Source organism: Cynoglossus semilaevis, chromosome 1 (genome assembly GCF_000523025.1).
Source record: "Cynoglossus semilaevis isolate Cse_v1.0 chromosome 1, Cse_v1.0, whole genome shotgun sequence".
In the NCBI taxonomy this organism is placed as follows: Eukaryota; Metazoa; Chordata; class Actinopteri; order Pleuronectiformes; family Cynoglossidae; genus Cynoglossus; species Cynoglossus semilaevis.
In genome coordinates, this window is record NC_024307.1 from 11,838,398 (window position 1) to 11,857,588 (window position 19,191).

At 38.5% G+C, this 19,191-nt stretch overlaps 1 protein-coding gene across 1 annotated transcript in view; it reads right to left on the bottom strand.

The window, feature by feature from the left end:
- spred1 (sprouty related EVH1 domain containing 1) overlaps positions 1–17,102 on the bottom strand; it is a 34,114-nt gene extending 17,012 nt beyond the window's left edge. The window contains exons 1-2 of the mRNA XM_008311173.3: positions 16,030–17,102; positions 1,993–2,245 (exon numbers count right to left, since the gene is read on the bottom strand). Of these exons, the coding sequence (XP_008309395.1) occupies positions 1,993–2,245; positions 16,030–16,061 (285 nt within the window). The 5' untranslated portion in view covers positions 16,062–17,102. The remainder of the gene's footprint in view (positions 1–1,992; positions 2,246–16,029) is intronic.
- Between the last annotated feature and the right edge of the window lie 2,089 nt (positions 17,103–19,191).

The window sequence follows — 19,191 nt, forward strand, 5'->3', positions numbered from 1 at the left end:
CTCTTTCTTTTGATATTCAAACTAAATGTTGCCAGTTTCCCTGCAAATTGAGGGACATCCCAAACATCTCTTGTATATTGTTCAGATTGATGTCACCTTTGTATCATTTCTTTTGGAGAGTCCTACAGGGTTGCGTGTTACGTCTATTTTAAAATCACTGACAAAGCATCTTTGGAAATGCTGTTGAAGTGTGATTATGCAGTCATATCTGGATTATCTTTTACTCCTGTTATCTTAGACTAAACAGGGTCTGTCCAGGTGTCCTCTGCCTCTTCTGGTTCTTACACACTCATAGAACCGTAGTGGAAGCCAACACCCTGGCACTGGGTGGCATCCTGACAGACCTACAGATGGCTGGGTGTTTGTTGTGGTGGCTAGGGGTAGACTACAATGATGATAGGGGTGTATTACCACAAGGCAGAGCACTTGTCGGGGTCTGTGCACCACGGCTGTACCCTGTCTGGACGAGAACATTCTCGTCACACCCTGTCCCTTGCCAAACACACAAGCGCTGGATAGCAACGCGGAAAATGTAAACACTTCATAAATACAAACACACATTAAATGTGTTCAGTAAAAGAAGATAAACTGAATTAGACGCCTATAGTGTAAAAGCTGCCTCTCATGTTAAATCATCAGGAAGCCCAGTAGACTATGCATCATGGTGGTCTACTCTGTTCTGTGGAAAATACCAGACAGATCTGACACACACATCTGACACACACCCAGACTTACACTTTAATTACCACAGAACAGAACTTTCTTTACATCAGCAACACATAATGACCATATTACAAGTGGGTCATAACTGTAATGCAATTTTGCCTGTAATGACACGTTTATATGCTTTGTAATGTAAATGAATCCGAAATAACTTGCAACTTCTGGGAAATCTGGGATCTATTGCTTTGGGTAGTGATCATAGGTTGTCCAATAGATTTTGCAGTGAATTGAGGGATACATTGAGCACCATTTATGGAGAACATTCTGGCACCACTACGCCCCCTATGTTGCACACTATGTAGGGTGCAGAGTTGTCGGTTTCGGACACAGCCACAGTGAAAATAAGTAGATGTATAACACTATTCCTCCAAGACACAAAAAAGAATATTTCTGAATTTAAGTACTATATTCTGACGTAGTTTATTGCCACATCTATTTTTTTACACAAAAAGTAATGTTCATTTAAAAATAAATAAAAACAAATATTTGTATGATTATGGAACAAAATGTGCTTTTTTTATCAGCCTTTCCATCTTTTAGGTTCATTTCAGGCCTGTTGCTTGTTTCCCACATCCCTCATCCCACATTCTCCTCTACTGAGTAATCTGCCCTTCTCCCTGATGATGTCATCATGCATCACAGCATCACGTAGTTTGCTCCTATTTTCAGACACCTGCGCCATGGAGGAAAGCCAAACAACCACTTCCTGTTTGAGTGTGAATATGTGTGAGTAAGGCAGAGAAAGAGAGGCATCTGGGAACACGGGTCCTCTTGATGATTTCATCCTAGAGAAGGTAATACGTGTGGTTTGTCTGTCCTGAGTTCATATTAAGAGGCAGAACAACTGAAAATGCAGGTCAGACTGATCTTTTAGTGTGTGACTAAAAATGATCTGTACTCGACCTTTTAGTGACCAAACAGATGTTTATTGTTTACAACTTTGAGGGAATATACATTATATAGAAAGTCTCATTTCCATATAATGTGTGTTATTTTGCAAGTAAGGTGAAGAGAGCAAGGTGCAGGCTATTTTTATACACTTTTAATTGTGCTTGACAGTATAATTATTCAGTTGAATTCCCTAGGTATAGAGGTAACAAAACCGGGACAAAACTTCATCAGGACAACCCAATCTTCTGTTACTTTTACATACTGTATGTATCGATGCTTTATTTTCTCTGTTCCAACTATAATGTCTAAGAGATGTTTGCAGTGTAGCTAATAAGGATGCACATCACTTGCAACAAATTGGTCAGATTGTTTCCTTACCAGTTTGTCTTTGAGCCTTTCACCCTTGATGTGGAACTCCACAGTGGTAGGACTGGGACTGGGACTAGGGCTACAGGGACTGATGTTGTTGCTGCTTCCTCCGCTGCTTCCACTGTGGGTGCTGCCGCTGTCGTCTGCCCGGCTGACCTTGTAGACAGTAACGCAGCTAAGACCTCCACCACCTAGGGGGAGCCACCCACCGCTGGAGTCATCCCGAGTCATGACCACTGCTCTTACACGCGCATAACTGTCACTGTGAAAAAGGAAAAAGAAACGGTTTAGTGATCAAACTGTTGGTAAAATATCTATCATTACCATGTCTTTAAGGGCTGTTAAGAGCCTTAATGTTACTCATCACCTGACCACAAAAGCATCCTAAGAACTAAAACAACACTTCAAATATCAGCCTACATGCATTCAACCACTGCAAAAAAAATAATAAAAAAAATAAATCTCTAGCATACATTATGTAGCCTGCACAAAATAAGAGTTTCCTATTAATTACTAAGACTGTGTGGGCCTGCCATAGTTTAATTTGTCCTGGGGCCATTTTATTATGAACTAAATTCTTCTCTCTGCTCGTAATAACAAATGATTTGTAATGTTTTTGGCGCCCTTTCCTTGTAAAGTTGTGCACAACTGTGAGGTGATTTACATAAGGTTTTTCCTTCTATTCCACAAACTGGTATTTGGAAGCTCTGGGAGAAATCCCACCCTGAGGGTTCACATTGGAGACCCTCTTAACTTGCTAAAAACACTTCATTTACTGTCTTTAGTAAGTCGATGGATGCAAGTAACAACAGCAGTTTACTTTGAACTAATCCATGAGGGAACAGATGTAACAAATTGACACAAAGGTGCAGTTTTATTGTTTTAAAATCAGTAGTTTCTGGGACTCATCTGGAAAGGGGATGGGAAGTTTGGTGGAGAAAGATCAAGAGGTGGAACAAACAAGGAGCACTGAGATTATGGCGATCAAGGTTGTTCTGTTTTCAGGTTCCTCCAAAACCAATGGAACTAATTCTGGTTTACTTCAAAGGCTATGTCTGTTTCTTCTACTGGAATACTGCAACTAATTTTCCTGACTGACAAATTACTACTTATTATTACTACTACTATTTATTTTAGCAGTTGACTGGTTATTTGGTCCCTACAATGCAAAACTGTGTAATATGTCCAGTGGTGGGTAGTAATGAGTTACATTTACTTGAGTAAGTTTTTCAAAAGGAAATACTTCTAGGAGTAGTTTTAAATCACTATACTTTTTACTTTTACTTGAGTAGCTTTATGAAGAAGAAACAGTACTCTTACTCCGCTACATTAGGCTATACTGAGCTTGTTACTTTCATCAGAGATAAAGCTTTAGCTATCCAGTATCCAGTTCTCTGTTCATCCATGATCCAGTATATCTATATCTTTATGTACACTTTGTACTTGTATTTTTACTTGAATTTACCTAAAGATTATTTTATTTAAGGTATTTAATTAATTTGTTTTATTTTATTATTTTATTGATAGGATAGGATCCTCTCTGTAATTTTGTCTAGCTGATTGAATGCCCATTAAAAAATAAATCAATGTTACTCAAAAGTTACTCAGTACTTGAGTAGTTTTTTTCACCATGACTTTTTTACTCTTACTCAAGTAATTATTTGAATGACTACTTTTTACTTCTACTTGAGTAATATTATTCTGAAGTAACAGTACTTTTACTTGAGTACAATTTTTGCCTACCTCTGTATATATTCACAAACATGAAAATAGCATATGACTGCTGTTATTTAAGTTTGTAGTGTTAATTGGCACTTGCAATATCAACTTTCTATCTAGTGGAACAATCTTTTAAACAAACTTTTAATCAGCTGGCAGACTTCAAACAAGAAGAAAAAAACATCTAAATAACCAAAGCACCCTATTGTGTAATTATCTGACTTTAACATTTAACAAAACAAATATTTTTATATTGAGACTGTGCCCAGACAGATATTTAAAGAACCAGTGACAACCAGGCGTGAGGTTTCCATCAAAACCCAAAAAAATAGATAGCCTGGTTTCAGAAACTCATCAGTGGATTATATGTATATTCAAGTATCTGTGTCTTTACAAGGCTTTTTGGCTAAATCTTCAAAAGTCTCCATCTGAAGTGTATGTTTAACCTCAGTTCACCCAGAGGGTGACTGACCATGTGGCCAAGTTCAGGCTGTGGTGACTGCTGATTTCCAACCTTTACCCTACAGCAGGTACTTTCAGACTAGACAAAACACGACAAAGACTCCAGTTCACACAATCTTCTTTTCACACCAAGTGTTAATATTTCTTAGTCTCAAAACATTCACAAATTAGATAAATGAATTGTGATGGAATAGTAGTAATGTAGTGATACATTAATAAAATATATAACTTAGATACTGTTGCATTAGAGAATACTAATTGTCATTGGAAATTATGCATGCAAAAGGAATAGGCAATGAAATTTTACAGCAGAGACTGTTCAGTCTCTGAACAAGGGATATGTTAAAACTGTGTAACGTGAATAACCTTTGTTGGAGGTTTGTGTTACAAACTCATAACCCACATGTGTGTGTGTCTTTTGGTGAACACTGTAATTGCTGTATGTTATTCAGTTACGTTATATGAAGGTAGGACAACTGTTATCCATACAGTTTACTGTGTTAATGCTGTCATCAACAGTTCAAAGTTTGCCATCTAATGTATCACATGGTGTGGCATCTGATAAAAGTAAAGCAGAGTTCTGAGGCCAGAGAGCAAAATGATGAGATCTGAGACCTGAGTGGAAATCAAAATGTTTTAGATTCTGAGAGCAAAGAACCAAGATTTCTTATCTTGCTTGTCAACAGCGAAATAAAAAACTAGCAGCAATTCTAATCAAAGAGAGGGCAAAGAGAAAGATCAAAGATCAATTGTTAACTAAACTGTTATTAGACCTGTTACAACTTCCAGCAACTTGAGGTGAACCTGAACTCTGAAAGCTGAACTTTCACCCTCATGCTTGCATTTACAAACCTCATTCAAAATGCATTGATCTCTTTATATTGGCAATCACCACAAACTAAAAATGAAAAGAAGAACTATATTGTTATTTTTTAGTTTGAACAAGTACAGTATAAACTGTACACCGAAGCTAAAGCAAAGTTCTCAACATAAGAGGGACATTTAAATACTCATTATAAGTCAGCAAAAAGCTTAAAGATATTAAATACAAAGAAGCAATTACTACAATACTAAAATATTATTACTAAATTTCTTTTCTATCACAGATCATCTTTTTTTCTCTAGTATTTTACATAAAGTCAGATGCTTCCCTGATTAGATAACAGCACTGGGCTGCCGGAAATGACAAAGGTCAGAGTGAGCTGATGGCAGCATTTTACAAAAATCTCTGGTAACACATTAACATAGAGTAAGACGTGAAAGCTGAAATTAACAGGCACATCAAGTGTAAAATTCATCTGCCGGATGCCTTCCTGTGACACATTGCTCGGTAGCCAACATCCGGGTTGACCCATTATGAACAACATCACTGAGTCACCACTTGGTAGAAACTCTTTTGTACAAGAGTTCCAGCTTTTACCACTAATTCAATCAGAAACAGGGATCACAGTTACCAGAGGATGTACAAATCTCTTGGCAGCTTACTCTTCTTTAGAGGCACACCTCTCTCGATCCTGGCCTACTCTATAAGGCTGACCTTTGTACTCCTGCCTCCCACACCCTTGACAAACCTGTGTCCAAGTTATTGGTTAGTAATAAATCAAAGAGCAAGTAGAAAGAAATATGTAAAAGATTTCATTTTAGAAATGATTTCTCATTTCTAAAGTTGTTACACACGTTTATAAAACTGTTATAAAAAGAATAAATATAATAAATCAAATGCCGGGGTGACACAGTTCACAGATGGCCACAGCAGAATTCCCATTAATTTAAATTTTGATTAGTTATGTGGATTTACCCTAAGAATTTTTCAGAAGTTTGTCGGTCTATATGAGTCAACTGCTTTTCTTTGTCATTTGTATCATAGGCATTATATGCAACAGAATTATACAACACGCCTATAGCTTCTTCTATTAATCTAATTGCTTGTTCTCTTTTTTTAACGTCAACATGACCTCAGCAACTGCATGGGAAACAAATGAGAAAGACAAAACCCATAACTCACTTCCCCTTCGCAACCTCAAAGTAATGCTGTTTTGTTGTTCTTAAATTTACCAGAATCTTCACCCCCCCCCTCCCTCCAGTTGGTGAAGACAATACATATTACATATTTAGCAGCATAACAGACAATAAAGAGGGAAACACTATTTTTGTTGCACCCCCTCTACGGCCCACTAATAAAGGATGCGGGTGATGAGTGCAGGAGGGGCTGTCAGTCAGACAGGGGTCCCTGGGGTGAACAGAAGGCAGGCGCTGGTGTCGCTCAGCCATGACAGGGTACAATGACCAAGGCCTGACCCTTTAGACCCACCATCACACACATGCCAGCAACCACAACTCTGATCCTCTGATCCACAACTGGTGCAGATAGAAATATATGCATGCAACGAATATTGCCGTAAAACTGTTAATAATCAACAGTTATGAACTTGGCTTCTAAGCGTGCCAATTCCCAATACCGATTGCCAATACCTAATACAATCCATCCACCACTGACACACAAACAGAGAAAGAGAGAGAGAGAGAGAGAATGAGAGAGGGCGGGAGAGTTCAGTGGAATATTGGAAACAAAGACTGAACTCCACACCCCTTGCTGGGAGCACACAGTCCACTGGACATACAATTGAGAGCGGAAGCAGATCAGCTGGTCTGGGCATGGGAGCAGGGGAGGGAAAAGAGGAGGGAGAGAGAGTGAGAAAGGAGCCCCCATTTCAGATTATTTCAAGTTATTCTGCTGGATGACTGACTTAATTTCCGACCGAAAGCCAAAAAAGGGGAGGGTTGAAAGAATAACCATGGACTGGGGGGAGAAGAACATGGCTGAAGATGGAGACCATGGGAACATTCAACAATTTTCAGCAATGTATATTTTCACATAAAAGTTATTAAAAAGTAAATATACAGTTACTACACTTTTTCAAAACAAAAAAAGCAAAACATTTTGTATGGCAGATAGATTATATTTTTTTCACAATATCTAACTTAGAAATAGAAAGAGAGTTTTTACACAAGCAAGGTATGGCAAATGTTGCTGTGAAGACTTGGAGAATATTTCTTAATTAATTTAACTTTAAATATATTAACATCTAAGAAATACCGTAGCTTAGCCTACAATGTGTGACAACATTGCTTTGCTTTTGCTGGCCTGTTTGCAGTCCAGATGTGTCTCCTATTGAAAATGAAACCAAGGAGAATCCATAAGACCCTTGATCTGCTTATGTTTTAGGAAAAACGAGAATTTGCAAAACAGCAAGTTTTGCAAGTATCTTTTTTACAGGCAAAAACTTTACATTAGTTTAGTTTGACAAAAGAATTTAGGGTGGTCACTGAAAACACTAAATAGCTTTGTCCTTTTGCTTGATAAAACAGAGTTTAGTGAACTAAAAGTTAGTTCATGATGGAATTTTTTGGACCTACATGCCATAAATTAATAGCCCCGTATTAATTTATGGCATGTAGGCTTTGGTGTTATTCAAAACATTACACAAACTAAAACTAAAGTGATGCTCAACACTTGAATCTATTTGAATGAAGTAAGTCTATGTTGAAAAGAACACGTGTACACAAGGAAGGTTTGGGCCTCAAGGCTAGCTGCTCCAGTGTGTGGTGGAGAAGGGGGATCCTGGGACAACCATTTTCTAAGTGGACAAAGTGGCCGTTTGTCTGCTGCTGCGGCCCATGGCTCACTGGGCTTCAGGCTGCCATCATGCTTTGCTCTGGTCTCAGCCTTGGGCTTCCCACCCCAAAGGGGAGTGGAACAGAGGGGCATGGGGGTTTGAAAGAAAGAAAGGAGGGGGGGATGATGGGATGGAGGAGAAGGAAGAGGAGTACATAAGGAGAGGAGTGGAGAGAGAGAAAGGATGTGGCCTGAGCCCTGGGTGCTGGCCAAGTCACCCCCCTCTGTTCCACTCCATCTCCCCCTCTATCCAACCCCTCCTCGGCTGCCTCTTGCTACACAATGGCTGCTTCTCTGCTGAAATTTCACGTTATTGGATCCCGAGCCTGGAGTTTTGTCCTCCCACAATGTCCAGGCAGCAGAGCATGTTGCAGGGAAAACACACTCTGCAAGCTAAAAGCTGGAAAACCATTCCTTCTTTCATTAGCATCAGAAAAACACCCCCCCCCCCCCCCCCCCCCCTCCTGTTTTCCATCTTTTCTCCCTCCCTATTTCTCCTTCTATATCAAAACCGGAGGAAGCCTGTCAAGCTTGGTCAAGCTTCACTAGACCACTTTGGCCAGCAGGGCTTTTGAGGTGGGAAATCATTAAAATATCATTGGGAAATAAACACAAGGTACTTATCCCAATCCGATTCTATAGATTATCCTCAGACAGGAAAGCAATCAGAAAAAACACAGGCACACACAGGCACGAACAGACGATGACGTTAAAAGCCACTGTGGGTGTGACTCATGTGCTTTGCTTACTTAAATGGGTGGTTATATTTAACCTGTTATCATAGAAAATATGGATAGTTTTACATTTCCTAAAACGCTTGAGCATGACCAATAAAATTATTGTATTTAATAAGGATCAACTGAAGTATAAGTCTGGTAAACAGCAGATAAGCTGATAAATATCCACCCTCGCCATTTGTAAAAATGCAAACCATGTTCAACTCAAAATTACAAGTAAGTTGAGTAAAGTGGTGCAGTTTTTCTCCTTCTGTGATCACGCCTCATTGACAATAAAAATAGCATGGAAATCTGGGAGTCCATCATCAATTCCAACAGTGGATCTAATCTGAACGCTGCAAACCAGCAAGGCCATTAGCCATGGTTCAAGTCCCCTAAATACCCAGTGGCAAACTCAAGAGTGCAGACATGCCCAAAACAAACACCAATATGACCCAGCAGTGCAAATTATAAATTAGAATTAAATACAGGATGCTTTTGAAGGGACTGTGTGTTAGGAGCTATTATTAAAAAGTGGACCAATAACAGGAAAATGTCTAAAGACTAGAGATGCACAGAAATTAAAATTCCTGGCCGAAATCAAAAATGAGGAAACCAAGGCCGAAAACCGAAACACCGAAAGAAAATACTATGCCAATTACAATTGCATTTATGGCTATAACTATAACTATAAATAAATAATACATTAATAATTGTCAAAATAATTCATTAACAAATGTCTAGCCGAGAAATAAAATCAACTAATAGTCACATAGGAAGTCAGAATATAATAGCCCACCTATCATTATTATTATTATTTGAGGCACTCTCTTGCAGGAGCTCATAGAACATATCAGACAACGAGATGCCTGCCCCTCATCTGGAACACTGCTCTCCTTCCCATGCACTCTCAGCTTCTCCGTCTCCAAGCGGGTTCTCCCTGCTTATCACGGCCTGGATCATTTCTTGTGCGCGCTGCTTGATTCCCGCATCTAAGTAATGATCCTAATAACGCGGCTCAAGTACAGTTGCGAAAAGTGCTGGGGATTCGATTAGATCTCAGTGAATTGTGTGCTGACAGACTCTATGAGTGTCCTTTTCACACCTTTTTTAAATTTCAGCATTACACATTTTGCAAAACGATATCCGTGGGTCATTCTCAGATATATTGAAATACGTTCACATTGCAGACATGTTGTCACTTGCAGACAAGCCTGCACTGGCCGCGGGTTTTCCTTGCGTCATCATAACTTCCTGTTTCGGCCATGTTGTTTTGATGATAAAAGTCTTTTCAATTTCACCTGATAATTTTTGGTGGCCCAATATTCAGTGCATCCCTACTTATAACAACCTGAAACTGCTACACAACCCTAAATGGAGTAAAAAGTATTATACTGGTTATAGGGAAAAGTGAATAAAAAATTTGCCTCGCCTCTCCACACCTCAGGCTGCTGGTGAGTCATCGACCTCGCAAGAAAATTTTGTTTAACTACAAACTGACTCAGAAAAATGCAAAGTCCAAGTCAAATAGTGAAACTACACTGCCAATTCACCACTGTCATCTAATCACAGTCAATCACATGAGGACAAATTCACTGGTAACATTCCTTAGCCACAACATATAAATGGTCAAATTAGCACGTAGCGCAAATCAAAGTCGGACCTACAACAGTAAATGAATGTCAAAACTGCTCATTCCAACATGGCTTCTAACATTGATTTTCTAACCAACCCATCCATTACTGGATTGGGACTGCAGCCCTAACAACACTGTTTTAGGTCCCGCTGCCCTGTGGTGCTATAAATCAAAAGAATCACATATGCGTATCAAATGCCAGAGAACTATTCTCAAGCATCAATCAAAGCAGCATATTGAGATAATCCTTATTTAAACCACAAGCATTGGGAAAATTAAAACATTTTGCTTGCCATTGCAGAAAGAAAGAAAGAAAGAAAGAAAGAAAGAAAGAAAGAAAGAAAGAAAGAAAGAAAGAAAGAAAGAAAGAGAAATAAGTAAGAACAAAACCACAGATTTCGACTGCTGTGGTGTCTTTGGTCTACTTTGATGTAAAAGTACTCCCCAGGGACCCAAACCTCTGCTTGTTATAGTTATTCTGAAACCGAGGGGGGAAATGGAAAGCTGAGGGGACACAGCAGCCGACAAACTGCGGGTGAAACTATCTACATCTGAAGAAACTTGGTGGGACAAACCACCAAACCATGATGGAGACCCATAGATGTTCAGAGAAGTTATGAGAGGTTACAGCCTATCTTGTTGTTAGGAATATATTATTACAATCATCATTGCTGTAAACATCAGAAGCCCAGTAGGTTTATATTAAACTACAAGCTGTATTCTGTTGATTCTAGAATTATTACTGGTTAAGATTAGTAGAAGTGTAAGTAGATATACCATGACTACTTTGATTATTTTAAGGCTAAGTTTCCTCAAGTTTTCTTTTTGAGGACAAAGGCCCATCTCTCCCAGAAACACATACACATGCCAAATGTTCCCAAGTGTATGTACAAAAAGCACACACACACACCCACCCACACACACACACACACACACCCACACACACACACACACACACACCCACACACACACACACACACACACCCACACACACACACACACACACACACCCACACACACACACACACACACACACAAAACCCCTTCCTGTTTTCAAAGCGTTTGGAAACTCAATCAAAGACACAAGGTTTGGGATTTACATCTGTGCCCTTTTATGTCTGTTGCCTCGCAGGAAAAGAACCATCGCGGCCCAGCTGCAGCAAAGGACTGACAAGAAGTCCCAGCCTTCATGCTCCTGCATGCAGCACAACTGAAAACAATATCCATAATTCAGACATTTAGTGCTAAAAGCACTTCTTGGAGGCATTGAGATATGGTCTGTGAACATTAGACCCCTGCTCCCAGAAGAAGATATGAAGACAAGCCCTTCTTCTGGAGACAAAAAACACTGCAAGGTTGTTTGATCCTAGACTCAACAGCTCAGATGTACAGCTTACATCCACGCCAATGTATCCTGTCTTTAAAATAAAAAAGGGCTGTAAATAAGCTTAAAATACATAGCTGACATTTTTTAACTCTGTATGCATGCTCCTAAAATACTTGGAGAGGAAATGAAAATTATAAGAGGGAAGTGGGCAGGGTTTAAAATACACAGCATTCAGACTTAGTTCAAGCACACGTGTATGGAACAGCCTACCACTGAACAAGGCCTGTTTAGTATGTTGATGTCTGGGTTACAGACTGTTCTAACCTGCTGGCTCTTTTTACGATAAATCAGAAAACCAAAACATAAACTTCTAACTTAATCTGAAGAATCTGGTGAATTTTGTATGACTAAATACATGATAGCATTTCTGTAATAAATTTAAAATATCCACATAGACCTAAATCTAATGTGTTTAATGTCTACCAATCAACCAGGAATGTATGCCCTTACATATGCAGTATAGGTGTCAAGTAACACATTTTACTGGTCTACAGTATGTAAACCACTGTAGTCACAAGTAACACTTCCTTAAAAGAATAGAGGGGCATGAAAAAGACATACTCAGTTTAGGAAACACTATCAAAAGTTAAACATCGCCATAGCTTAGGATATGACCAGCTAGTAAAGCAAAGTGTTCATGATGGTCACATTGAACAACTGGCAGTGACCCCAAATCTCTAAAAAAGGTCCAGGAAATTATTTAGTTTAGCAACAGGGCCACAGGATACGGGCAATTAAGCAGGTCATAAAGCACTATCCCCTAACAGCTGAAATATCCGTCTCCTTTGTCGTTTCTAAGCATGATGGGGGCTGTTTGGGTGGAATGTGTTTGGAAAGATCTCCAACAGCAGGACTGAGCAAAACAGCCCTCAGGTGATAAGATCACGACACCCACACTGGCAGATAAAACACTGAGCCGTCAAATCAATCACACAGATAGGAAGCGAACAGGGAGAGTGGGGATCATAGAGGGTCACCTGAGTGGAAACTAAAACCACACTACTAAAGGAATTTGTATCAATGAAGTCCTTAATGTGGCATATTCAAGGCCATAAGGCAAGTGACCTTTACTGAGGGATGGGCTTAAAACAATTAAAAAAATCAGTAGTAGCTGCTTAAAATGTAGCTATGCCGTATTGTCTGTTAGATTTCAAACTTTAAAGGTGAAAGATAAAGAGGTAATTTGACACCATTCAACATTTAGTCCATCTATGTTGAGCAACATATGGCTGTCTACTGTTATAAAAGAAACCTAAAAAGTACTTAAATTGTTGACTATAAAAACATGGTGTTCCAACATGGCAGACTCTTTGTGTAAAAAAAAAAGCCTTTTTCTAGGTTTCTGAAAACAACAACTTATGTGTACGTGTGTGCCTACAAAAGATTAATATCATGTAAAATAATCCCACATCACTCTTTCAGAGAGGAAACCCCTTATCATGTAGCTTTTTGACTATTCAAATTTAAGTTTTACATTTATGATATATCAATTACATGGCTTCAGTTGCATCAAGTTTATTTTATAAATAGAACGTACTATGAAAAGCTGCAAAACTCATGCTGGCCAGTTCACAGCACTCTTTACACCAGAGACAGGACTTTCTGTGGCTTCCTGTCATTGCAGTCTTGTGAACACAGTTTCACCAAAGCCAAGTAACATGTTCTCAAAAAAGGGCGTGCTGTGTGTACACATGCATGGTTTACCACCCACCATTTAGACAAAACCACTTCAGGAACACTGACACTTTTGGTGACGATTTTAAAATTAAAAATGTTTTTTACAGCGGCGGCTACGGGAAAGCAAGCACAGAATGTCCCTAATTACAACCAGTTCACACACTTCACAAAGAGGCTTTTTTTTCTCTCAAAAGAAAATGCATCTGACTTCATCTTATCAATTAAGATAGCAGTGAGTCACTGTGTAAAAAAAGACCACACAACTGTGAGAAACACTTTAAATACCAGCAATGATTTCAGCAACTATGACAGAGGGTGTGAAATATCTCACATTTACTGTTATTCTATTGGGTTATTTTAAAAATGAAGATTAAGAAATCTTTAGAATTCAGCAAATCAGGAATCATATCTAGAGACACACATTAACAGCCCAATCTTTTGTCAAGCAACCAGGTTTCCCATTGTGTCAGCATAATTACAGTATGTTAGAAAAAACATTTTGAATGTGAAACCAGTTGTTGGTAAATATAATTTAAAAATTCTAAAAAAAATGCCTTATTTGAGTCATGACAAGTAGGAGTAGTCGTATTGTCATAGCTATGATGTCACCTTGTTTGGGATTTCTGAAGTACATAGTATATAGTAATCCTGATTTGACACCTAAAAAGCACAGAAGGACTTAAAGTGGCTTTTAGTAATTAATGAAACCCATCAAGTACGTGCAGAGGTCATAATCTTTGTTTTTTGGCTTACTGCAATTGTACAGTACTAGCATCTGTTCTGTGTAAAACTGTAACGTCAACTTTATTCAATAACATGTTAGTTGTAGGAAGAACAAAACACATTTACTTAATGAACATTTGAAAATATTGTTATCAGACTGGAATATTTGATATCATAGCTTTTCTAAAATATTTCATTGTCATTCACAATGTGTTCTTTGACGTATGTACCAATGAAAAAGGGTATTTAAGATATTTAATCTAAGTTAAATATTGATCACAGGTCAAATCTGTACAATCGGTATTTTCTCCCATTTAATCCACCTTTACCTTTAACCAAAGTTTAATAAACCCAATATAATACATAAAATGTTAAATGATTTGAATTATCCACATCTAACCATAGTGTTGAACTTAATCTACATTGTACATTGTGTACCTTAAATCTTCAGTGTGTTTTCTATTACCAGCTCACTGAATGTTAGTAGATAAATAAAACACGTTTAGTTCATTACTCATATCAAAGTAACAAAGTATATTAAAGTAATGTGTTATATTTCCCACCAGCAATTCAAGTGCAATGTTAAAAAAGAGAATTCAAATTTAAATAGAACAGATGAAAAACTAATAACAAAATCAACTTAGACATAGTACCACGGTATAAAATGTATAAACAGATGAGCACCTGTAACATAAAAACCAATGGTGTAGTCCACAACAACGCCTTCAGGTATAATGTGAATTAACCTAATACAGGGATAGGGGAAAAACATGGGTGTGTTTCCAACATTAAACCACGACACAGTAAATGGCCGAAGAGCACATATGACTTCCTCTGTGACAAATAGATTAACAAAGACCATATATCCGCTTGAGAAGAGGAAACGTTGCGTTTAAATAAAACATGTGGCTGACAGGGGAGCGCTGGTGTTTACCATGTGGGGGCTTTTTGTGTGCAGGAAATGCATTGTGTGCACGGAGGTGCAATGCGAAAACAGCGTACAGTGCTGTGAATGGGCAGGCAGGTACTTTATGAATGGAGGGGGAATCATGTGACCGCAGCACCTCCCGAAGCAGATATTTCTCACTGACTGTCAACAAGCGCACACAAGAGATCGACTCATTGAAAAACAACAGCACACACACATACACGCGAAATGCGACTTAAAAATGGGCGCGACGAGCACAAACAGACACCTCACACACGGATTAAAAAACCGACATCCTAGGATTGTGCGGGATTTGGGTGTGAAGGAGACGCCTTTCTTTAGAAAAAATGCGTTTTTATGAATGGAGATTGTAATATGTAAATGAGTGCGATTGATAAAAAATGGCATCTTCAGACCATTTTCGACGCCGATCGAGTCGCAATCGCATCATATGTGTTTATACGTGAAAAACGAAAGCTTAGCTCTAGCCAAAAATGAGTTATGTCGGACTTTAAATCATGATTTTATTCGGAAATCATGGAGTACACTTTAAAATAGACCTAGACTCTCAAAAAGCACTGCCTGATCAACTGAACTATCATGGAAATCGTATTGACTACACTATTATTGTTTTGCATGAGTTTACTAACAGCCATGTAACATTAGTTATCAAATACCTACGCATACTTAGCAGCAAATACCTATAATTCTATGTCCAGTCATGTATAACCATTCATTAACACAGTAAAGATGTTCCAGAGTTGTCAAATGCTGATGATGTATTATATTAAATACTAAAAGATGATGGTGAGTTTGAACTATAGGCCCTGTGACATTGCCTGTCAAAGAAATTGTACTTCATACAAATTACAGTATCCGCAATAACCATTTTTATAATCCAAGCTGTTGAAATGTTTGTGTTTTTTAAACTTTCTTATTTTAATTTTCTCCATAAACAAATACATTTAGTTTAACAGGAGTGTAAATATCATGGTACATTGATATTGCCTATTGTGTAAAGTATGTATATGTAATAATGCAATATTATACATCTGTTACAACAACAACAAAAAAACATGTGGGTAAAAAAATTGAGTACATTCAAACAAAAACGATACTCACTCGTTGTTTGGATTTGTTGAATCTTCACTCATTTTTCTCCTCACGGGGATCCAAATCCTAGCAATAGCATCGACGACGCAGTGACGGCGGGATAAAATGCCATAAATATCACCATTTTCCTTCACATGTACAAGTCACCGCTTGAATTCGGACAGTAAGTAAAAAGATGAAGGTAATTAAAAGAACCCTTTGGCCTGACAAAAATGAAACGTCCTTACGGTGAGGGTAAATAAAAGAAAATAAGAAACAAGTGGAGCTAGCTCCACGCTAGCTTGCCTGGAACTCTAATGTTAAATCGCGACGAGGAGGAGGAGGAGGAATAATGACAACCGTTGATTCATTTTATCCTCCCTGGAAGTAAAATCCGACCACAACAAATGGGCCATCATTCGCACCAGCGTCTCAGACGAACACGGTTCCGATTTTTCTTAGGTATAAATCCTCCAAAAAACGCAGAGTGTAACGTCGGGCAGTGAATTTATGGCTGGCTGCCGAGCATCCATTCGCCCAACTTCACGTCAACGGACACAAGACTTATAGAGTGAGAGGGAGAGAGAGGAAAAGGCAGCACTGTGTGCAGCAAAGCGTTGCTCCGTCAACGTGTCCGCGTTACTCTACAGTAAAGGCATCCAAAAGCAGCCCCCAACCACCACCACAACCTCCCCGAAAAGGAGAGAGAGGTCCAAATGCTTTCAGTTTGAACGCCGGAGTGTAAAATAAAAATACAGAGGGTAAAAATGTCCAGGATAAGTTGGAGGACATCTGCTTTTATCGAACTCCATTTTCAACTGTGTGTGGGGGGGCAGAGATGAAACATCGGAAAACTGGGCGGATATGCGACCCTCGCTTGAGAAAATGAGATCCTTCCGCGACGTAGTAAAACCTCAGGAAAATGCAACGCTATTACTATGGAATAACACAAACCGGCAGATAATAGATATATTCCGATTAAAGACCGATTTCTATTATACTAAAATGTGTTTCCTTGAAGTGCTGTTAGACAGGTATAAACGCCTTCTTCCGAAGTCGACTAAAAGTAGTTCCCCGCACTTCCCAAAAGAAGTTTCCTTTAATCACGCATTGATACATGAGGGAAGCGTCTGTGTGATAGCACGCGAAGTAGAAAATAATCCAGTGGAAGCAGCGAAGCAGACACAGAGACACACACATTACTGCGGCGATTTATTTCATTTAATGAAAAGTTTTATTTTTCTCACGCCTTGCTGTGTGTTTGATCAGTATTTTCAGGGCGATTTAAACGCAAACAGACGCGACTGCTGCTGCACGTGGAATTACATCAGATCCCCTTCATGATCTATGCAGAGACGTATTCACCGTTGTCTGAAACATTTCTTGATAGTCATTTGCACCGTTTCTATGGCCATCTTCACAATTTGCTCTAAAACAAGTGCCATATAAACACACACAATTCATAAATATGTAATAACTGCATGACACAGTCCAATGTAAACGTATTTGCTACAGCTGCATAGAGAATTTAGAATTTGTTCATTTAGAAACACTTTTAACCCAAAGTTAGCTCACACAATGCTAAACGCCTGCAGAAATTGGTGACAGTGATACTTGATATTAAAGTAAGCCCATCGCTTATAAAAAGTAAGGTCCAGTTACTCCCAAAAGTTAGTTAGTTGCCTAACTAACTAAAAATCAGCCTGGAAATAGCTATGTTAGCCAAAGTAAAAGATAGCGAAGGTCAAAAGACAAAGCTAAGCTTAAGCAAAGTATAGATCAGAGAGCATAAAATAGCCAAGAAGCTCAAAGGTACCAAAAACAGACAATTAGCAAAACATTTAAAACGCAGCTTAAAGTTTACCCAGAAGAAGCTCAAAGTTAACATTAAGTTAACATTAAGAAGTTCCTTTTTTTAGCCAACTCACACAATGTGACTTTGACCTGGAATTAGCAGAAGTAATTGCCATAGAAGTCAATACCCTTGAATAGCACTATGAACATAACGAGTTGAGCTTGAACGCCATGTATTAACAAATTAAACAATGAACAAAATGAACCCAGTAGAGAAGTTGTTACATTATTACACCAGCTAACTTGCCAACAGCTAACATATCAACAGCAAGCTATCTGACCCCCCTGTGTTTGAATACTGAGACAACAATAAAGGACAGTGGTATGTTCCAATGGCCCATTTGTGGTGTAGCCTTAAATTGACCTGATGGATTTTGCGGAGACACTGAGCACCTCACACCTCCTGAAAGGTAAGAGAGGAACAAAAAGGTAAGAGAGGAATTCATATCTGCTGCTCTGAATCTTTTTTTTTTTTTTTTTGAGAGAGAAAAAGGCTTGATTCACTGACATGGTTGCGTAAGACTTAAATGCTATTGGATTTCTGTGCTGTGTGGAATGGCAAGAGATCAGGCTAAATGATTCTGCCTGGTTGTCATAGTGACAGCATGTTGTGTGAGAAGTTTCTTTGTGTTTCCCTGGCTTTCATACAGCCTGTGCCACAGTCTTATGCTGCAGCCATATAAAATATCCCTCTGTGTCACTCTATACAGTATAAATAGCCCATGCATTTCCGACCCTCACATGTGCGACCCTGACACATATCGTAGACCTACTTCAATATTTCAGCACAATGTTTTGGTTAACTATTTTTTTAGTAATGACATATTTATTAGCTGAAATAGCTAATAGATAAACACAAAAAGAGCTCAACAGAAAAAACATGGTTCAAGGCTGGAAAAAAATAGGCAAAAAGCAACTGCTAGTCACTGTTTTAGAAAAAAAAACTAAAAGTTTGCAAAAACACAATATTAAAATAAGCTAAAATGAACTAATCTAGCAAAAAATGGGTGTCAGTAATATAGCCAAAAGCTAAAGGTTAGCCAGGAAGATGATTAATGGTATTCCAAATATGATTACATTTTAGGAAAACAAACAGGAAATAGGTAAAAGTTATTCAGAAGAAAGTACCAGGAGTAAGCCAAAAATTGTCAAAAGTAGATAAAAAAAAGTACCTGAAACTGTTTTAAAAAGGTTAACTAAGTAGAGGTAAAAGGATCCTAAAGCCTCTATCCGTAACTGTGATGTAAATGTTTGGGGAGTTCTTTAAGACTCTCAAATGTTCTTAACTACTCAACTTCAGTAATCTGGACATCAAAATCAGTTTCTCCTGTTTGGGAA